Raw genomic sequence first — 23,471 nt, 5'->3', positions numbered from 1 at the left:
GCTAAAAAGAAAAAAATAACTTATGTTGTAACACAGAAGCAACTTTTGACTTGGCAGTTAAGTCAAAAATATTTTTCTGCAAGTCACTCAAAAACAAGACACCCCTAACTTTTAGCTTCATAAATACCAACCTTTCTTGTTGCTTTGTCACAAATTCCAAGCGTGTAGCTAATCTCTTCCTTTGACCATTTACTTTGTAAATTTGAAAAAAGGGTACAGTACACAGCATTTGAGAGCCAAATGAAATAAGACACTCCACGCACAAGTGTTAAACTCCAGAGATAACATAAATCTCAAGTTCAGAAAAACTGACATTCAGTTTAGTGCAGTGTGTTCCCAGCAAAATTGGTTTCCACGGAAACCAATGGCTGCAGATGCTTTACCATTCAATAGGGAAAGACATTTCTGCAGTGAGAGCCTTGCTGACTTGCAAAACAGAATTCCGCAACATTTTTTTTTCTTTTTTTTGCAAACACCATTTACCCAAATCCTTGAGGGAAGATCTTCATCCTCGCTCCGACTTCTTTACTCTGGGTAAAAGGCATGCGGTGCCCCTTTATGCCACTCCATCTGGCATTGGAAGGATCCCCTCACAAACCCTGAAACATGGGTCCTGAAAGGGGCAGAGCTGCAGATTGAAGGCAGTGCTGCAGACATAGAACAGCCTAAAGAGGCTGATGTACCTTACAGTACGGCTACACTGTAATAAAAGACCTGCAGCACAGCCGTGGCTGCTGACCCAGGTCAGCTCATTCAGGCTCATGGGGCTCAGACTCATGGGACTATAAAATTGTAATGTAGACGTTCGGACTCAGGCTGGAGCCCAGGCTTTGAGACCCCACAAGGAGGGGAGGGGTCTCAGATCTTGGGCTCCAGCCTGAGTCCAAACATCTACACTGCTATTTTTTGCCAGGCAGCCTGAGCTTCTTGAGCTCAAATCAATTAGCCCAAGCTCTGGGGCTTCATGCCGCGGGTTTATTATTGCAGCATAAACAAACCCGTACATCCCCCAGGACTGTCCAGCCATAAAGCCACCTTAGCTCCCACTCTCCCCGAGCTAAGCTCCCTTAAAGGCACAGCACGAAATCTCATCATGCACATAAAACATCACAGGCATGCCTTTTATTGCTGCGAGCACCAAATTCATCACTTCACTTTTATATCTTATAATTAGGAGCAGTATACTTTGTTTCTTTTGACCTGAATTGTGCCAAGAAAAAGAAAGGCTATGATACAGAATGGCAAGTTGGTGATTTTCAGTGTGATGGATGGTATTTTTAGAAAACTTATTCTCTTATTTTAAGTAAAAGTTGATAGAAGTGAATTTTGGGGGGGAATTAAAAAATAAATGTCTAATCTGAATTAATCAACATGCATGTTCTATCACAATTCTTCATTCGGGGTCTACACTAATTTGTAAATAATATTTACAGACACTGGTGTCTGTTCATTGCTACCTACAGCAGTAGTGGCTCCTGTGCTCTTGTGAGTTAAGAGAGAAGGTCCTCCCATGGATCAGTAACTGGCCAAGAAATAGGAAGCAAAGGGTAGGAATAAAGAGTCAGTTTGCACAATGGAGAGATGTGAACAATGGAGTCACGCAAGGATCTGTATTGGGACCTGTGTGGTTCAATATATTCATTACTGATTTGGAAAGGAAATATAGCAATGAAGTGGCAAAGATTGCCGAGGATACAAAATTATTCAGGATAGTTACATCCAAACCTGACTTAAAGAGTTACGAAGGGCTATCACAAAACTGGGTAACTATATGACAAAAGGGCAGATGAAATTCCACATTGATAAATGCAAAGTAATGCACACTGGAAAAATAATCCCAGCTACACATATATAATGATGGATTCATTACCACTCAGGAAAGATCTTGAAATCCATGTGGATAGCTCTCTGAAAGCTTCAGCTCCATGGACAGCAGGTATAATAGGCCAGGGCAGGCTAAGCCTCCCCTGGCACAGCTGCTGACACCAGATGCCAGTTTCAGGGTTTGCACGGGAAAGTTTTTGCTTATTATTATGTGCCATGCAGGTTCTGGGGCAGCTGAGGGAGTATGTGCTACTCAGCTTCCTAGGTTAATCAGTAATCTCCCTGGACTGTTTTTGCAAAGTTGTGTTGTTTCATAGGTTACAGTCATCATCAGTGATGAAACATTTTTATCTCTTAGGATGCAAATAAAAATAATTTTACAAATTTGGCAAAACTGTATTATACAGTAAAAAGGCAAATTTAAAGTTCCTTCTCTCCCCCCCACCCCATATCTTACTGTTGGGGCATTCAACTCATAACTCAATAAATTAATTTCTATAAATATACTTGCAGATCTCTTAAATAACAGATTCCCAATCTGCAATATTTTCATACCTTACTGGAAACCATTATGTACACTATATTTGCTGTTTTATAGTAATGCCTTGTCTCTCTCTCTCCCCTTGTGTTAAATCCAAGTCTCCAGAATATTTCAAAACCTCTCACCCTTACACTGCCTCAGTCCTATTGATTCAACAGCAGCACCTGCTGGCTGAGCAGAAGTAGGATTCAAGGTCAGTGCAGACCTTTTAGGAAGATAGATTTGCAGGGCTATGAGATTTGCATTCAGAGTAATGGGAAGGAATTATGGTTAAGGCGCCAGACCCTCCATATCCAGATGCAAAGAGTGCAATGGATTATCCCCATTGGTCCTTAATATTGTCCTTAAGAGGGACCTGTGAACTTTGCACAAATAGAAAAATTTGAACAGCCTCCAATGTATGCAATGAAGAGCTTTACTTTAACTTTTCTAGTTCAACTTCCCCATAGCTAGGCTAATTAAATGGGTGATACAAAAAGCACAGCCTCAACTACAGGCTATCATATCAAGAAAAGGTTCTCTTAAACATCTCAGAGAGGAAGTCGACTATGTGCAGGTCCATTAAGGGCTAACTGCTTAAAGAGGGTAGAAAGTGAACTGACAAACATATGTCACATGCCATATGTCATATGCCAAGGCTCAAATATGGGCCATACTGTGTGAAAAAAGCCCCAAAATAAGGGACAGAAAAATATTCATGTATGACGACATTTAAAAGCTGTGGGATACATTCATTTAGTGTAAATGCTGCTTTCTATAACCTCACTTTCATAATTGTTTTGCAAGTGGACAGGCCTAGCCTGTTCACTTTTCGCCACAGGCCCCGCCCCCTGCCCCTCCTCTTCCGAGGCCCCACCCCCAGGTCAGACCAGAAGCTGGAACCTGTCCCAGGCCCAGCCACCTGTGAGAAGCCACAGACCCTCCATCTGCCCAGGGTGGGTCGGCCCATGGCCAGGCTGCAGCTCTTCAACTCCTGAGACCCCGCCCCAGGCCAGGCCGGAGGCCGGAGCCAGGTCAGGGTAGAGCCATGCAGGAATCTGTGCAGAGCAGCGGACCCTCCACCTGCCCAGGGTGGGGGGGGAGGGGGCAAGTTTCCCAGCTTGACCCCAGCTTCCAGTTTGGCCAGGACCTTGGGGGGGGCGGTGTGGGAGGGGGTGAAGAGGAAGGGCAAAGGCGTGGCAACAGAGGGGGCAAGGCCCCCCACTTTTAGGAAGAATCTGTCACCCCTGGCACTTTATAAGGATGACTAAAGACAAAACTTTCTAAATGATGGAATCTAAATTAGTGGTTACCACCTAAGAAAGATCTTGGAGTCATTGTGAATAGTTCTCTAAAAAACCATTTGTTCAATGTGAAGCAGCAGTCAAAAAAAGTTAACAATCTTACGAACCATTAGGAAAGGGATAGATATATTTTCTGTCTTATTGCCACTGTATAAATCCATGGTATATCTACATGTAGTTTTCATCACTCAATTTCAAAAGATATATTAGAATTGGAAAAGGTACAGAGAAGAGCAACAAAAACTATTAGGGGTGTAGAACTACTTCCATATAAAGAGAGATTAAAAAAGACTGGAACTTTTTGGCTTGGAAAAAGAGATGACTAAGAGGGGATATGACAGAGGTCTATAAAATCATGAATGGTGAGAAGGTGAAAAAGAATGTGTTATTTATTCCACTGCATAATAAGAATCGGGTCACCCAATGAAATTAATAGGCAATAGATTTAAAACAAACAAAAGGAAGTATTTCTTCACACAACCTGTGGAACTCACTGGCAGGAGTGAAGGCCAAAAATATCATGGAGTTCAAAGAAAAATGAGATAAGTTCACAGAGGTTAAGTCCATCAATGGCTATTAGCCAGGTCGGGGATGCAACCCCATGTTCTGAGTGTCCCTAGCCTCTGACTGCCAGAAGGACGACAAGATGGATCACTTGATTACCACCTGTTAATTTCCTCCGAAGCACCTGGCATTGGCCACTGTCAGAAGACAGGATAGTGGGCGAGATGGGCCATTGGTCTCACCCAGCGTGGCTGTTCTTATGTTAGATGGGTCAGTCTGCCTCTGGATCCTTCAGATGTCAAAACTGGGATCTGTCAAAGGTAGCCAAACAACCTCCACACACAGCCCAATCATATATCAGTTGTTGAAACACGACTGGGGAAGCCTCTATCAGCACAACTTCCCAGTCTTTTAGGAACCAACACTCCACCTCCCACAGACCTCATTGGCAGCACTGAAGGAGTGCCTTCACCACCCTAGCCTGCCTTCACCACCAGCTATCCCCTCTGGATTACTGGAGTTAGGGATCAGCCAGCAGCAGTTCAGCACGGACAAATCTTCCGTTAGTGCAGGGTCTCAAGAGGAAGCAGAAATGAATCACCATCTCCATGGTAATAGCTAGGAACAACTCTACCCTGAGGTGCTTCCTGACTGAAAGTCACACACAAGAGGGTTGTTACAATGGTTATTTTTTCTTCCAATACATTTAGTAATTTGTGAGAGTACTTCTCACCAGGTGAGCTTCTTCAAAAACAGGTCATACACTTTTGACAGGATTAAACTTAACAAAACAACAGATGTAACATGAGCAGGATCTCCTACACAAGAAATATATTTCCATGTGCAATTGCTAAACTTATCAGTTTTGAAGAATAACTTGTTCACTGGTTAGCTTAGCCTGCATTTTAAGAAATTAGACAGTAATTTAATTATGAAGAATTTAAACTAATTTCAAAGAATCACAATTTTTCTAATGTACCTTATAATCAAATATGTTCAAACCAATCTGATAAACTGATCTGAGAAAATACAATTCATTAAGTGACTCTGCAGATTAAATATCCTGCTTTTAAACTCTAGCTATTAAAACAAAAAACACAAACCTTTTCCTCAAGCAAAAAGTATATTTGACATCACCATTTTTAAAACTATAAGCAATTCAAAAAATACAAACTATAGGTTTTTTAAAGAGACAAAACTCAATAATGATAAGCATTTTGTCTGGAGTTTGTCCAACAGGATGAAAAATAAAAGGAACCATCAATCTTCACCTATAAAAATATAGTTTTTCCGCACAACTCTTTCCATTGGGAGGAGACACTTGTTTCTAGCCATACGAAGATGCAAGATTACAACTTTACAGTACAGCTTGTGTGTGTACACACAATTTTTGTTATGAATTTTCTCTCCTTAGGTGGTGATAGTTTGACTCATGTCAGTTAGTGGAATGCTGCACAGGTCCACTCCAGCAAATAGATACAGGATTGGGGCCCAAGTTCATAACTTTAGTATTACAGATTTTATATATGTATTATTTCACTGAGTTTTTAAAAAACAAAAATTACAAAACACATACTGTGTCAACTCCTAAGTGCCATGAGCAATAATAAAACTCAAAATCTAATACAAGATTTTTACTATCTATACAAAGAAACCACTTTTAATCACTTCATTTTAATAAATTACAACAATCCTAAATTTACCATGTACTTACTTGTCATTATAGATGAGTCACATCAGAGGTATAAAGTTTTAAAAGTTCTAGATGTTATCCATTCACAAAAATAAAATTTTAAAAATAAGAAATAATGGGTTCCTCTGCCTTCTAAAGTAGACAGTGGGCCAGATTTACAGATTTGAAAATCAATGGGAGTAAGGCACCTAACCTGCTTAGGCCCTTTTATCAATTCCACTAGGCACCTAAATGCCTTTGAAAATCTGGCCAACTGACTAAATGGATTTGGTAAAGCTTCCAGAAATATTCCTATTTCAGCTCTGAACAAGCATCAAAAGTTTCTGCACATAAGGTGAATATCTGAGGAACTGATGAGTGAATTAAAGTGAAGGTTTATAACAGAAATTGCATTGCAATCTTAATTATAGAAGCTTTTGCTACCATGAAAGCTACATCAGTTTACATAAGAAAATTACTTGTTTTTTTCCCCCCTTCCACATTTAAAAATATATCTTTTATACAGTACGTAACAAAAGAATCACCCACTTCTCTAACATGAAGAAACTTAAAGAAATCTATACCTAATTTGATTAAAAAAGAAAATTTTATGTCTAACAAATTGGTATAAAATAACAGGATTTTTTAAAAATAAACTAGCATTTCTTAATATTTTAGCACATGCGACAGTGGCTGGATGAATAGCTCTAACAGCTCAGAGGTCTCTGGCCACACCCAAGGCAGTGACCTTCCCAATTTCCCCGTAGGAGTGAGGCAATTTAGTATGTCTTTCTACTGATGCTTCTAACAAGGACTCCAATTGTGCTGATGGTTTTTATGTGATGAGGAAGTGGTTTGAGACAAGGAACTCATTTCAAACAGTAGTCAGATAACCTTCAATCAATTCTCTCCTAGGCCAACTTTGAAGCAAACCAGAAATGTTTAACCCCCTCTCTGAATCAGTGATGACAGAGCATTTTAAACTATTGCCTTTGAAATGAGCAAGTAGATATAATGGGGGACCTTCCCCCTCATTAGCCTCTTCTACAAATGCTAATCTACCACTCAAGAAAAAAGTGACAAGAAATTGCTCAGATGACATTTAAGAGCATCTGATACACTGGATAGAACCCTAGAGGCCCTCATTTTTTATTTATTGCTTTTATTGGTCCTGTATAAAATACAGGATTTTCAGCAATTCAGCTGCCTTCTGCAGAGGCCTCAAAAATATTCTAAAAGTTTCAATTTATATTTATATTTGGTAACGATGCTTCTTTTACCATGAGAAGTCTCTGAAGTCCATCCTGATCAAAATGGGTGCAGCTTCCCTTTAAGCGTGCAAAAAGCAAGGAAGTTTTGAGCGAAGGCTTATAACTCTATATAACCCCCTGCCACTCTGTGAGCTCCTCTCTCAGAGGAATGTGTGGTCTTAAGTAGCAAAACCAGGTGAGTCAAAACACAGAATTTGAACTATAACTGCTAAATTATCTGGAGGTTTTAAGCCATCCCATTAATATTAGTTTTGGTGAGCAAATAGTTTCTGCAGGAAACTTTTGAAGGAAAGGAACAAATGTGAAAACCCATTGCTTTTGATGTGTTATTTATTATAAGAATAAAAAAAAAATTTCCCCCACAAGATGCAGGCAAACCCTACTTGAAAAAGATTTTTTTTTTTGCGTTTTAACAATGTATATGTGAATAGTCCAAGAAAGAGTACTGCAGCAGTACTTCAGATATATCTCACACTTAAGTTGTGTCTGATGGTAGTAAGTATAGTCTGATGAACTTTGGGTCAGTATATAGGACTATAAACAGAGGGAGCACACGGAAAAAATGAGACCATAATGATCAGCATGCAAGACAGTGGTCACAGCAGTAAAGTTGCTTAATCATTGTCTGTGTTTATGTAGGCATCATGGTAGTGGGACTTGAAAGAGGACAAATGAGGTGGCTTTTCAGATACAGTTCTACTCAACATACATGTTTACTAGAATAAAAAAAAATAGCTTGAAATTTTACCTGAAGTGTGATTTTTTTTTTCCTGGTAGATGGTCCCCTTTTCAGCTAATAAGACTTGAGTTTTTGCTACACTTTTTTTTTTTTTTTTTTTTTTTTTTTTAAAAGTCTGGACTTTAATATTCCTACCCAAATAAGATTTGATTTTACATACCATACATGCTGTAATACCTAGCCAAACAGGGGATTCAAGAAAGATGTTTCAGTATTAACTATGGACATTGTTTTATTAGTTTAAGGCAGTGGTTTTTCAAACTGTGGGTCACGACCCAGGACTGGGTCGCAGAATGCAAGGCAATAGGTTGCGGCAGTTCTGGTCAGCACCGCCGACTGGACCATTGAAAGACCCGTTGGCGGTGCTGCCCGGCTAAGGCAGGCTAGTCGCTAGCTGTTCCAATACTGCACTGCACCCCGGACGCGGCCAGCAGCAGGTCCAGCTCCTAGGCAGGGGGTCCACAGGGCTCTGCATGCTGGCCCCACCTCCAGCACTGGCACTACATTCCCATTGGCCAGGAACCGGCCCATGGGAGGCGCGGGCAGTGCCCGCAGGCAAAAGCCGCATGCCTCCAACTAGCAGCTGTACCTACTGCCGGCCACTTCCAGGGCGCAGTGAGTCCATGGAGCCAGGACAGGCAGGAAGCCTGCCTTAGCACCCCCACTGTGCCACTGACTGGGAGCCGCCAGAGGTCAGCCTGTGCCCCAAACCTGCACCCCCAATCCCCTGCCCCAGCCCTGAGCCCCCAAACCCAGAGTCCCTTCCTGCACCCAAACCACTCATCCCCAGCCCAGAGCCCTGACCCCCTCCCACACCTAAACCCCCTGCCCCGGCCCTGAGTTTCCTCCAAACCCCTCATCCCTGCCCTGCCCAAAACCTGCACTGCCCCCCCACACCCCAACCTCCTGCCCCAGCCCAGAGCCCCCTCCGACACCCCGAATCCCTCATTCCCAGCCCCACAGCCCTCACTGCCGCACCCAAGCCCCTCATCCCCAGCTCCGTTGGGTCATGGGCACCAACAATTTTCTTTAACTGGGTCGCCAGAAAAAAAAAAAAGTTTGAAAACCACTGGTTTAAGGTGTGATTTAACCTGCACAACTTGAACATCCTGGATGAAGTCCTGGCAAAAAAGTTCCACAGACTTCAGGATTTCAACCCTTTTTATTATTATTATTTGAAGCAATGAGACAATACAGACTAGCAGTACGGTGGGTCTATTTCCATGTGATTAAATGCATAGCTCCAGTTAGCCATTAAGTATGTCTCACCCTGAGGATACAGAGTTCTAAACGTGCCAAAAACTTACAACTATTTTATACTAAACAGCAGAAAAACGTCAGCTGATAAATTTCTGAAAAGATTGGCTCATTATAGACATGTTGACAGACTCCTTAACTATGGGCACTACTGACACCATTACAGGAAAGTTCTAGAGTCAGTAAAGGAACAGACTTGTGAAAAATCTATGAAGTCTGTCCCTTTACTACTGACTGTATAATCTTTTTATAATAGTATCAGTCGTACCTAGAATTAAGGACTGTCAGCATATCTATGATGAATATACAAGAGAGCATGCCCCATACACAGACACTGATTACAAGCTCTGTAATTCAGGGACTCTCTTCTTTGTACAATGCCAAGTACAATGGCGCCCTGGTCCTTCAGAGGAGTACCTAGTGTGCTATGGCAATTTCCTACAATATCCTCAAAAAACCTTATTGTATTAATGTGACAGAATACATCCATGTTCACACTCTACACACTTTTGTAATAATCTTTGTACAAAGTATGCCATGTGAGGTATCGTTTGAAAATTCACAACTTGCTTATCAGTAATATTATGGTAAAATGCATATAGCAACATTAGATGTAATGTTATAAACGCAAGCTGAAATCATGACTAAAGCATGTTTCACAAATAAGTCTGGGGAGTGGTTAAACCAGTTTTCCAAAGACAAAAGGCAAGCTGACAACAGCTAAGTGTCAACAAAGCTAATGGGCCATTACCTACAAAGTGGCCACTCGTTGGCAAAGAAGTGGGGACAGGGCAAAGAGATCTGCATCTTGGCAAAGAAACAGCATGGTGTCTCCTCCTTCTGGCAGACTGCCTGTCTCCTGGTTCTCAACTGGAAATGCTTTACAAAGAGGAACTTAAAAAATAAAAACTATAAAAAAAAAGAGGGGGAAACACCCCAAGACAACCATTTCTCTCGCCCTACCCATCTCATGCTCTGTACCTGAGAAGACAAAGGAAACAGCCATTGGACTCTGGGGGAAGGGTCCTGACCTGAAGAGTTGGGTTAATAATGCTACTACAAGCATGTGTTGAGAAACTGCTTTAATCTAACATAGTTTGTTAAAAGTTAGGCACTAGAAAGTGTTTTCTCTTTATTTTTCTTGTAACCGTGTCTTTTATGGATCATTACTTGTATTCTCTTAAAATTTCTCTTTGTAGTTAAGAAACTTTTTTTATTGTTTTATTTAATCCGGTGTGTTCAAATTCAAGTGTCTGGGTAACAAACCATTGTGTATTATTCCTTACAGGAACAGTGGACTTATATTTGGACCATCCAGGAGAGGGCTGTGCAGTGCAAGATTTACATTTCTGGCGGCGGTGGGGGGGGAAGGGGGACAACCTGGGACTGAGTGCATTGGTGTCACCCTGCAGTATAACCCAGGCTGGTAAAAGCCAGAGTGTAATCCAAGTGTGGCTGGCAGGTTGCAGTTACCCAGACACACAGGGTGTAGCTTGCATGCCAGAAGGCTGTTTGTAAGCAGCCAGGTGTGAGCTACTTCAGCAAGGCATTGTAAGGCACACAAGGTTGCAAGGCAGGGGTGACACAGCCCTCCACTGGTCTGGATAGCACCCTGGTATGTGACTGTTAAATGCAAAGTTTATGTATTATTGTGGGCTGGGATTGTATGTAACCTCTAGGGGGAAAATGTGATGTGAACCTGGGAGTTCAAAAGACTACACTGACATTGTGCCAGACAAGAATACGCTTTTGGAATAATAAGAATAAAAAGTGTTTTTCCTGGGGAATATCTAGGGGGAGGTTAATACAAATTCCCCCTCTCCAGTTATGCAAAAACCAAGCCTTTTGAAGCTACATCCTGAGATGAGGGGGACTGTCTGCCAACTACCTGTTCCCAGAGGTTAGAGTTCAAAGGCCTAAACTATATAAAGAAACAGGCTGATCTGCTCAGTCTGGGTTCTGGTTCTGAATCTGAAGACAGTCATAAACTTGTAACCATGGGGAAAACAGAGCTGTAGATTTGAAGGACTGACACCTGTAAGATTCCAAGGCTGGAGCGACCTTTGGTAAGCTTTTTAACGTGTGTAGATTCTTTTATTGTTTTCAACAGTTCTCTGTAATGTTTTCACCTTAAGAACAAATGGGCTTGCTTAGAAAGACTGGTGTGGAAACTCATAACTGCCCGCAATTATACTATTCATAACCTCTGGTGAGAAAGCAAAGTGCAGATACTGGCCTGTTTAGGTAAACAGCTTGCTACGAATATTACAGCATGATCAAGGAGCTATGCAGCCTTAACAACCCCGTCAGGAGGGAGAGAGATGCGAGTCTCTGCCCAAGAGAGAGTGACGGCAAAGGAGCCAGAAATCTGGAAGTGGGTATCCTTAGTGGACCATGGAAGAGGTATACAGGTGCAGTTGCCTTGAAATGGACAGCTAGGAATGGAAATTTTAAAAAAACAATATTTCTTCCATTAACTTCCAACAGATAAGGTGAAGTTCATTAGAAAGCGGAGTTGGCATCACACGTACTCCACTACGAAAGGTGATATGTGCACCTTCCTAAGGGTGAAATTCACTTTACCTACATTTAAGCCAGATATATGCATAGCTGACCCATCTGCAGAAACACACTTTGAGGGACTGAGTGGTATGAACTGTGGAGGATCTTGTAAGAGGCCCTCTTCACCAGGGTGAATTTCACCCTAAATCGATACCAAAAAAGGAACAGGCTAGTTAAGAGGCTATTTTTATTCAGCAAGAATTAAGCATGTATAGCAAGTATTATTTTTGTTTTTAAACCTTACCATCTCTGTGATGGAGAATACCCATGCAGGAGGGAAAAAACAAAACAAAAACAGGTATCAGAGGAACAGCCGTGTTAGTCTGTATTCGCAAAAAGAAAAGGAGTACTTGTGGCACCTTAGAGACTAACCAATTTATTTGAGCATGAGCTTTCGTGAGCTACAGCTCACTTCATCAGATGTTTACCGTGGAAACTGCAGCAGACTTTATATACACACAGAAATCATGAAACAATACCAGGACAGTGGGGTGGGAGGAGGTATTGTTTCATGATTTCTGTGTGTATATAAAGTCTGCTGCAGTTTCCACGGTAAACATCTGATGAAGTGAGCTGTAACTCACGAAAGCTCATGCTCAAATAAATTGGTTAGTCTCTAAGGTGCCACAAGTACTCCTTTTCTTCTTAAAACAAAAACACAAGCTCTAAAGATACGAGAGGAAAAAATATGAATAACGTTGAACAGTGTGACAAAAATACATTAAAAACAATTATGTATAATTCTTAGATCTCAGCCACAATCAACTCATGGCTTAAAAATACATTATTAATATAATGTAACAATCTCTCTAACTGAAGATATAAGCTTCTACTATACATCTATGTGGTAGAACAAAGCTTTTACCAGATAAAAGTTTATCATTTGTCAAATTACACAATTCAATAAAGTAATAATGTATTTTTAATCTTGTGAAGACAGGGTTTTGTGGGGAGCGACACATCCCTGGCTGATGCACAAAGGACATTTGTAGTCCTACTTGAACAAACAGCTTTTTAAATAGTAACGAGTTTCCAAATTCAATTCTTAAGCCACTTTAAATCTTAAAAACATAATACTTGGCTACCACACTTATGCATCTCTGCAAACATGTCAGTACAAAACCACTCTTAGTGGCAGAGTTTAGAATTCTTCACGGTGTCATGAGATCTCCTTTCAAAGGAAAGTGTTGCTACCTTCCTCAAGATAAATAGTGACAAATACGAATGCTTCCAATCCAACTTGAAGAGCTTTTATAGACATATTGAAAGAAACCATTAGCCAACTGGCACTTCTTTTCACCATCTTCATGAGAATACCTTAGTAAAGAAAATGCCTGCATCTTATTAAGGAAATATTATATTCCTTACTTTAAACTGAATGTGTTAGTAATTATTCAGGACATAATTATAACTATTTGCTATACGAGCGTAACAAAGTTAAAAATTGCATCTCTCATGCCCAAAGGATCCTAAAGGTGAGAAGGGATGGGGAGAGTGTGGGGTCGTGTGGGGGGTGATCACAGGGGTTACTCCCCTGACCCCCAGCTTCTCCTCCACAAAAAAATTTCCCCACCAGTTGCTGTCCTGGCCCCTCAGAGTAAGCAGCTGGTGAGCTGGGACACTTTGTTTACCTCCATGCCTGAGGACGCTCAAGGTAAACAAACCATCTCGACCCGCCAGCAGCTTATCCTTATGGCCCGGGAGCCAAAGTTTGCTGACCCCTGAATTATGGGGTCAGCTTATGAATGGGTCATAATTTTTTTCCATTTTTACTTATCCATCTTGGGGGGAAGGGGGGGTGTTGGCTTATAAACAAACCGGCTAATGATCAAGTATATACGGTACTCAGTTAGAAGTGACCTGCCAGTCGTCATTTTACTAGTCTGCAAACCTGCTAAAATTCAAGAAAAACCCAACATTATCACACAACTTCACAGTTAATATTTAGCAGAGGACAAGAATGAATTTCATACTACTAAGAGTTCATCACTTTACTATAAATATATCACACTACTGTATGTGATATTTCATAGTATTCTAGAAAGCCACCAACTCCACCTGTACATTGTGTGTATATATAGATTGTATATCGGATCTTACATGTGCACATGCCACACAGAGCACTGCAGATATGGGATTCAAAGAATTAAAGGAGGATAATATAATTAACGCCAATCAATGTGTGTTTATGGAAAATAGGTCTTGTCAAATTAAGGTATTTAAAAAAAAAGTTACGTTTGGTTTGTAAAGGTAATAGTGTTGATGGAATAGATTTCTGTAACATCTTACAGTATCAAATGAAATATATCTTGATTAATAAATGAGAATGATACAAAAATCAAACGGCTCACATTAAATGGATTAAAACTAGTAAAATTATAATTACACTGAGATAATTTAACAGTGAATCGCTGCTGAGCAGCTGTGTTTCTAGTGGGATCCATCAGGGGTCGGTTCTTGCCTCTGCCACTGTTTAGTAATTTTATCAATTACTCCGGGGGGGGGGGGGGGGGGGACAGGGGCAACAATCATTGCTACTAGAAGTTTGCAGATGATGCAAAGATTGGGGCACTAGTAAATAATGAAGAGGATAGAACAGTGATACAGAGTAAGCTGGATCACTTTGTTTGCTTGTGCCCAGCTTACCATGCATTTCAATACAGGCAGTCCTCGGACTTACGACACACTTGATTCCTAAAAATTGCATCCTAAGTCGAAACGTCGTAACTCAGAACCGCAATCCTCTCCGTTGCGGGACCGAGCATTGTGAAGTCTAAACCAATTGTCGTAAGTCAAATCAGGGTATCAATTCAGAAGCATTGTAAGAGCCGTTCATCATAAGTTGAACATCATCAAGTTGAGGACTGCCTGCCACACGGAAGGTCATACATTTAGGAACAGGCCATGCTTACAGGATAGGGGACTCTATCCTGAGAAGCAGTGACACTAAAAAGGATTTGGAGTCCATAGTGGATAATCAGCTGAACACGAGCTTTGAGTGCAACATTGTGGCCAAAAGAGCTCATGTGATTCTTGGATGCATAAAACAGGGAAATATAGAGTAGAAATAGAGAGGTTATTGTTACAAGGTTGGTCCTGAGTTTGCAACAAACCATGGCTGGATCCCCAGTCAGGTGCAAAAGGACAAGCTGTTTATTCAGGTGTCGCCCCCTTCAGGCAGGGCAGCACCTACAGCACTCATACTCAGCAACACAAACACAAGACAAGTTGCTGGTAGCAAATTCAAAACAATAGTCCCATGTCAAGCCTACCTTTCCTCATGGATGCCCTAGAAGGCAGCAGTCTGTAGTTAGTTCCTGGCCCCTGCTAGGCTCCCTCTTACGGAGAGAGAGGTTGAAGTCTACTCTCCCGCCTAGCCAGCCCCCCCTTTAACTCCTCCCTCCAAGCCTGACACTTACTGCAGGTGTAGCAGGACAGGGCTTACTGAGTCCATAGCAGTTCAATTACCCTTTCCCAGTCTGTGTGGGGTTTGTGCACCCCATTGCAGTTCCATTGCCTTTTTTCTCCTAATGGTGCAACCTCTACTGGAAAACGGTGTGCAGTTTTGATACCCACAATTCAAGAATGATTAAAGGATTGGAAAACATGCCTTATAGCAATTGTGCTCCTTGAGTCTATCCATTTAGATTATCAAAGAGAAAGTTCAGGAATGAGTGGACTGCAGTCTAGAAACACCTACACAGGAAACGGAAATTTTATAATCTAAACAGAGAAAGATGTAACAAGATCCAATGACTTACTCGTGGGGGAATTCTGAGCCAATGCATATGTGCAGAATTAATGTCCACCACAGATTTCTTTGCTTCCCTGCAGAAAAAAGAAAAAAGACTGACAGGGAAACAAAGGGAAGCCACAAGGGAGGCCATGCACCTCTTCCCAGCAGCACAGGCACATTGTTGCAGACACCCAGAGCAGCTGGAAGAGAGGTAAATCACTACCAGGGAGGGGAGGGGGAAGGCTGGGGATTCCCCGCTGTGCTGGGTCAGACTCAATTTTCATGTATCCATACCCAGAGTGCCCCCCTACCTCCACCAAGCCTCACTCCCATGCACCTGGCTCTCCCCAGTCTTACCCAGTGACTCCTACCCTGCACCAGGCTCAGCTGCTACTCCTGGCTGGGCTGAGGGGGGAGCGCACTTCCTTTGCATGGAACAGGCAGGGCACTTCCTGCCCCCCATTGCTCCTCAGCTGTAGGGGGTCACTGTGAGGGAGCTGCTCCCCTGTCTGCCCAACCCCTGTGTATTCAGACACCCCCTTCCCAGAGTCCCCTGCTGAGTTTCACCCCCTGCATTCAGAACCCCCACATTCAAATCCCCATCCCGATGAGCACCACCCCAACCAGCCCTCTGCACCCAGACTGCCACCCCACTGAGCTGCAGCCAGTTGCACCCAGACCCCCACCCCATTCCCCCAGCACCCGGACCCCCCATCCTGCTAACCCTCCCACCCCCAGACCCACCACCCCCCCACACTAATCCCTAACCACCTTTAGCTGGACCCTCCTGCAGCTTCTCATTGTTCCTGCAACCAGAATCCCCCCCCAAAACGAGCCCCTGTGCATCCAGATTCCTGCCCCCACAGGCACCTGGACCTAGATTTCCACACACAGAACCCTATCACTTCTTACCTGGATCCCCCACACACTAAACCCCTCTACACTTGGATTCTGTCAGACTGAATCTGCCTGCCCAAACTTAGTATGTCTGGCGCAGAGGGAGAGGGCCCCGGGGTGTTTCTGGGGCAGGCCCAGCCCTTGCGTTGTGTCAGGCACAGTCTCACTTTTGAATCTGTGTCCCAAGGTGGAGGCTGCAGGGTGATTGCCCACCTGCATGCAGCTAATGGGCTGTGCTCCCCACTGCCATGCCAGAGCCTCCACATTTATTTAACAAATAAAATTTGCAGAATTTTAAAATATTGTGCACAGAGTTATTTGGTGCAGAATTCCTTCAGGAGTAAGTGACTGGAAGTTGAAGCTAGACAAATTCAGACTGGACAAAAAAATGGGGGGTTCCCTCCCCCCCCCCCAACACAGCTGACTAAGGGATATGGTGCATTTTCCATCACAGGGACATTTTTAAATCAAGATGGCATTTTCTTAAAAAAAAAAAAAAAAAAAAACCCACAAACCATACCACAGGGGTATGTTCTTGTTCAAACACAGCTATTGGACCTGCAGGAAGAAACACAGGGAAATCCTATGCCCTGTGTTATGCCAGTGGTCAGATTAGTCAATCACCATTGTCCCAAATCTACAAAAAAAAAAAAACTGTTCACTTACCAGATTCAGCTATCCACAGTAGGTCTTCCAGTCATTAATGCAAATTAACACACTTTTCAATGTACATACATATAGTTTCACCAATGAAATTCAGCCACCTCTAGGTTAAGGATAGATCACTGGCACACAGGTGGAGTGGGGGAGAGGAAAGGGATTTTCACCCACAGATATTTGCACACATCTCTAGTCTTTAAAAAAAGAAAAAAAAAAAAAACACATGAATGGGATATTTTCCATCTACTGGACCTAGGTTTACAAGCTCTCATCTGCACAACTCCATACACACGAACCTGTTTTGTTATATAAAAGATATGCCAACATTCTTAAATGAGTGCGAAAGGCCAAATTAAAGCCCTATATATTGGTACTCGCTCAGTTTTCTGCTCATCAGAGTTAAAACAATCCTTTTGCTGCTATGCCATATCACATAGTGATTTCTAATATAAAACAAAGCCAAGATAGGACTCAGAACTGTTGAGGACAATATACAAATTTTACAGTTCTTTCTATAATCAAGCAACCTGGTCATCCATTCTGGTTATTGTTTTTAATCAATATTTTCTCTGTACACATGCCAGTTGTATTTCTTGTGATAAACCCTTTGAAAAAAAATTTCTCCAGATTGTCCCTTGCAGCCTTCCAAATAAAACCAAGGTTAATTCCAATGAAATATCAAGTAGGGTAAAGCTTCTTAGGGAATAGCACCTGTTCCACGAAAGTTTCTTAGGAGATTTTCTCCGATAAAGTGCAAGAATACGTAAAGGATTAGCTAGACTGGCTAATTTATCTTTCCTGCACTCTCAGCATTCCAATTTTTTTTTTTAAGTGGTGGGGGAAATTAGTTACATTCAGGACATTCAAAAGTAGAATGGATTTAATCCAAATGCATTATTTCCCATCCCTTTTTGAGAGGGCAGTCAATTCTGGGATAATATATGGTAAAACAGTTGTATATCACTATTTAGTGAGCAACAACAAACATTACCACTTCTTGCATTTATCCTGATTTGCTCCTGGGGGTGAATCACTTGAGTGCAATGCACCAGTGGATTTAGCAGAATTTATAAAGGCTTAATAGGTTATTTCTTTTTTGGCTTGTACTTCCATTAGGCTGTTATCAAGAGGAGTACATACCAGTGGCTTGGTAATACAATGTTAGCTGAAAATCTGTTTCCGATTTATCGAACTAGACCTGCTAGAACATCTCAAAACAAGCAATCTCAGCAATCTAAGGCTGAAAATCTATTGGTTGCTGTACACAGAAAGCTATGTTTCAGAATAGCAACGGTGTTAGTCTGTATCCGCAAAAAGAAAAGGAGTACTTGTGGCACCCTAGAGACTAAAATTTATTTGAGCATAAGCTTTCGTGAGCTACAGCTCACTTCATCGGATGCCAACGAAGTGAGCTGTAGCTCACAAAAGCTTATGCTCAAATAAATTGGTTAGTCTCTAAGGTGCCACAAGTACTCCTTTTCTTTTTGCAGAAAGCTATGTAATTTAACATTTTTAGTTGAGGCCAAGAACATTCTTCAAAGAGTTTATGAACGTAACAGCTAAGCATTTCAAGAGTCTGAATTACAGCTTTACAATGGTTAAATTGGTTTTTAATTATTCTTGTAACAAGTTTTTGTGCTTCTATATGAATTGCTGATGCACATGTGCCTTCAGCTGCTTTTTCAGTTCTCCTGTAATTTTTCCACATAAAAACTAAACAGAAAAGGAGCCCATTTTATTCAGTTCTACATTTTAAAAAGTATTTTCTGTTCGGTAAATATATGTTGTTATTGCATAATTTTGCACCAGAGTGATTTTTCATGCTTTATTTTCTGTTCCAGATCTTTACTTGTTTTGAGTCTTTAAACCCGAGCTGAGCTGTGCTTAAGTCTTAACGTTGGTAAAAGCTTTGTCTGTAGCACCCTCGTTTGGGAGCGGTTTGTCACAGCAATCCTACTTGCTGTTTTTACCATGGTTTTCACCAGTATGCCATACTAGCACCATTTACCTTTCCACAAATTCTAGAGCCACCCTGACTTCACTCTAAGCCATGGGAGGAGAGTGGAACAAAAAACTGCAGGAAGACCAGGCTCCAGAAAGCCTGTGGGCGTGGAAGTGAACTGGGTCAGCCCACTGGTCAGAAGACACCATTGCTACATGAGCATACCCTGGAACACAATTTGCAGGAGGTGGCAGCATTTGACATTGGCCTGCAAGCACAGCACTCAAGGAGCTTGACTCAGGTGGAGCTGCAGTGAGAGGAGGCAGTGCCACCTCAAAGACATTGTGCCCTAAGGGAAAGAAGGCAGGTTGACTAGAATCGGTTGAAAGCTTTTTTTTTTTTTTTTTTAGTGGAAGAATTTCAAAACAAACGAACACAAAAAACAAAACAAAAAAAACAACCCCACCACACAGGGACAAAACAATCATGAACTTTTTTCCCCCCAAACCAGCTCTACAGGCAATGGAGGAAAGAGTGGGTATTATAGATGCAACTTCACAGTAATTGTGCACACAACCTGTCTATGCAACATCACACTTCTGTCCTTGTTACCCTTGCCCTCTATTCTTTCCACTGTTTGTTTCCCCACGTCACATCTTAATCTAGACTCCAAACCCTTTGAGGCAGAAATTGTCCCCTGCTCTACATTTGTGCGGTGCCTAGAACAATGGGGCCCCAATCCTGCCTGGGTCTCCTGGGAGATATTCCAATATAAATAATGCTTAATACAATAGGGAGGTTGACTTTTGAAAGCGAGGCAAGAGGTTAAAACACTAACAGCAGATGGTTAAACAAATAAAGGCAGTGAGAATGCTCTCTAATACGATCTATCACAGATTACTAGGCTGCATGAGAGATTTAAAAACCCAATACGTGTTGTGAGCCAAAAAATGGCCACTGAAAAGAGAATACTCCATTACAAGTTCTGTAATTTATTCCCCATAGCAATATTTTAATAGCAGTATTCCCCCACAAAAAGTGATCAGCTTCAATGGCTATGCTCACACGGGTTTTCTTAAATCAGAACTCAAAGGGGTGAGGTTAATTTGTCTTGAAGAAATCATTCGAACAAGCATTGAAACTGTTAATCCATCATCCACCTCCTACGCAACCCACTATATAAACTGTTAGTTTTAAATATGTAAAATATTTTGTAATTGTAATTCTTTCTAGAATTGATTTTTAAGCAACCTTTGACAGTCATAGAACTCTGTATTGTCAATGAGGCTAATTTATTAAAATCAAAACTTCGTTAAGAATGACCACAAACATGATTCAATTTCTTTTAGTCTGATTAGTGTTGCCAGCAACACTGTTAGCGATGATGGAGAAGGAGCTTTCATGCTGAGCTCTTAGTTTTATAGTCTTATAACTTCCACCCCCCAAAAAATCACATTCATGGCTGAAATGTCTTATGCTTGCTCTCAGCAGCTGTGCCCGCCATCTAGTTTCAAGAAAATATATTCCTATATCTTTTGACTTTTTAGAATGAAAACAATTTTTGTAGCAATTATGAATTTTAAGGTGCTTTTTTTGCACTGTGATTAATGGTTTGGAACACAAGTGTCAAACTTGGGATGGATGTAGTCCTCAGGTGAAGAATCTGCTATGTACTGAACTGACAATATTGATGAAGAATGGCCCAGTCCTGCTTTCACTGAAGTCTGTAGTGAAGTTTAATGCAAAATTCTTAAGAGCAGCACTGGAACCAAAGTTAACAATTGAAATTACCAGAGTCTTGAATGCACAGTACATTAATTTTCCTTACTGACTTAAGTACACCCCAAGCAGAGATATCCAGATATAGGTATACGCAATTGTGGATATCCACAATGTCCAAAGGATAAGGAACTATTAGGAATCGCTGAAGTCTTGTTTAAAAGCCAAAAACCAACCCACCATCCCTGAAGCCACTGAAGTGTTTCAATTTAGGAAATTAACAACAAGATATTTAAAGCAAAAGTATTCTGTGTAAGCCTAGCATAAGAATCTTGCTTAAATTACTAGAAATTGAAGTTTAAACATTTTAAATTAATAGTAGTTTATTAAAACCATCCCACCAGCCAACACTTGGATATTATGTTATGAAGGTTTTCTATAGCTTGGCACCAGCAAGAAATGTTCACAACATTTAGTAGATTTTTCTCACCTGCTTGCATCTGCTGCTTCTCTTGCACAAGCTGGATGATGTCAGATACCACAATTTGTGGCTCAATATCTTCTTCTTTCCTCTCATTAGACTGGCTGTCTGTTACGAAACAACTGCAGCTGCCAGTTTCCTTACATAGGATCACCCTCCAGTGCCAAGAGACAGACATTAAAGTATCTTATGTTGACTTCTGCCAAAAGTGAGACAAATTAAAACTATTTAGCATTATTCAAGGTAAGTTTAAAAACAGTGATCGCTACACACATTACCAGAACCTTTGATTTTTGGAATAGAATAAAGCTACTTTATACTTATTTAAGATGACAGGTGTATATCCAGGATATCAGATGAGTAGAACTAGCTTTCATCCAACACAAACATCAGGTTTCCTTGTATAAAAAGGCCCTTTCTTCACCTAGTCTTGAACCAGAGGCCTTGACACAGATTAAGTCAATTTAACTACAAACTTTAACTTCCTAATGGAAAACAACATACAACCTTAAAAACAAGTGCATGGAAGCCAAAGATACTTCTATATACTTTCAATGTGAGACACCAATGCTTATACAAAACAAATCTCTCGAACAAGGTTGCTTGGATAAAAGAGAAAATGTCCCAGGAATACAAGATTTGCAAAAAGCAAAATAATATAAATGTTTAAATATTAAATTATTTCCTGAAACATGAAAAGAGGTAAAATGACTGTTACAGATTTGAAAGGTACATGTTAGGAAACAAATGAACTCAGAGGGCATTTTGGTGGTGGGAGGAAGACCAGTCAGGGAAGAAGAAATGCATTATATTACTAACTTGTTTTGGCTTTTAACACGGGGTCTGAGCCTCTTGAGGCTGCCCTATTCCTGGAAGGGAAGAACTGGAGGGAAGGGGGAGATGTAAAAGTTAGTTGTCCAGACAAAAGGTAAGAGATTTAACTGTTTATGGATGGGAGAGACACCTGCAGGTTTGTGCATTTACAGAAATAGATGGGTGGAAATAATGTACCTTGACCTCAAAGTCACCTGTTCTTGAAATCAAAGATAAATCATCATTAACCGGGGAATAAAGCTATATTATTTTTCACATTGTGGGAGACATCTTAGTTCTTGATACTTATAATTGCCAAGTTATACTTGTTTATAGTGTTGTAGCAGTATTGGTCCCCGGATATGAGAGAGACATGGTGGGTGAGTTAATATCTTTTATTGGATCAAATTCCGTTAGTGAAAAAGACTAGTTCTCAAGCTCCACAGAGCTCTTCATTGAGGAAAAAGTCTAGAAAGCAACAAGGCTCTAGCAAGAGGAAGTTTCCCCTCCATTGTTGGGATGGTGCCAAATTGGTGTGGCCATACTGAGTGAATGGTGCGAGCATAACTTGACATGACTTAAACATGGCTGAATGGCTGCAGAGGATCCTGGGAGCAGATTTCCTTTAAGCAGAAGCAAATTTGATAGAGAACTGGCAAAGTCTGCATGTACGATCGATATTGAACCTATTGGTCAGCAAATATGGGCCCATGCAAAAGTAAATATCACATGCATAAAGTTCGAGCATGGAGCACAGGTCAACCTGGTTGTAGTTACCTTACAGCAAGGACACCACGCAGAGAGCCAGAGTGAATGACTGAGTGAGTAAATGTGGGATCTGCGTTTGGTAGCACTCCCCCCAACCCCCCTTCTAAAACACTAGTTAGGTAAAAATTAGTAGCCACACGGCTACTGAGCATACTTGTAAGACATGTGACTCCTTTGAGGGGGAAAAAAAGTGTAAGAATCAAGCAAAGTAAATAATTCTTGGTTGGGATTCCTTAACTGACCCTTGAAGAAGCAACGCTGCTAGACACAGTAGCCAAAACTGCTCTGTGAGCTAGAGTAGCACTGTGAACCAGAGGGGTCTCAAGGCAACCAAGGCTTGATTCAGGAGGAACCCAAGACGGACCAGGAGGAAAGAAGCTATCTATAAAATTGGTGACCACCTTCTTTGTTTGCCAAGCAGGAACTGCATGAGGCTAGTGCAGGGCCTGTTTGTGAAAGACACTCATTAAGAGGAATGTATAGCTCTTAATGTCTAACATAGGAGATAGATGCTTAATATAATCCTTTACTGCTTGTGTAATTCCTTCTTAATAAACTGCTGTGTGCTGCAGAGAATTACTGTGGGCCTTTTTCACAGGTATGGACAGTAATCCACCAGGAGCCAGTCAAGATCCATTTCAGGGGTAGTGGTGCCCCCTGTTGTCAACATCCATCACATTACATCAGCGAAGCACCCTGACTTTTCCTAGCAGTCTAGTAAACACCTTTGGCCATCTTTTGACTTAACTCTGCAAAGGAAAAGCAGAGAACAAAGCTGCTGGAGACCAAAATAGCTTTGCTA

At 41.3% G+C, this 23,471-nt stretch overlaps 1 protein-coding gene across 7 annotated transcripts in view; it reads right to left on the bottom strand.

The window, feature by feature from the left end:
* The window catches only part of MCF2L (MCF.2 cell line derived transforming sequence like), a 262,290-nt gene that overhangs the window by 226,868 nt on the left and 11,951 nt on the right, over positions 1–23,471 (bottom strand). For 5 of the 7 annotated variants that reach the window (XM_048855499.2, XM_048855525.2, XM_048855554.2 and 2 more), the window contains exon 2: positions 21,098–21,287. In XM_048855499.2, coding sequence (XP_048711456.2) covers positions 21,098–21,266 — 169 coding nt within the window. In that variant the 5' untranslated portion in view covers positions 21,267–21,287. Of the gene's footprint in view, positions 1–131; positions 352–483; positions 659–21,097; positions 21,288–23,471 lie in introns of those variants that run through there. The other 2 variants (XM_048855605.2, XM_048855615.2) reach the window with 2 other exon arrangements.

Source organism: Caretta caretta, chromosome 1 (genome assembly GCF_965140235.1).
Source record: "Caretta caretta isolate rCarCar2 chromosome 1, rCarCar1.hap1, whole genome shotgun sequence".
In the NCBI taxonomy this organism is placed as follows: Eukaryota; Metazoa; Chordata; order Testudines; family Cheloniidae; genus Caretta; species Caretta caretta.
The sequence above is the reverse complement of the archived record's forward strand: the minus strand, read 5'-3'. Positions and strand labels throughout refer to the sequence as shown.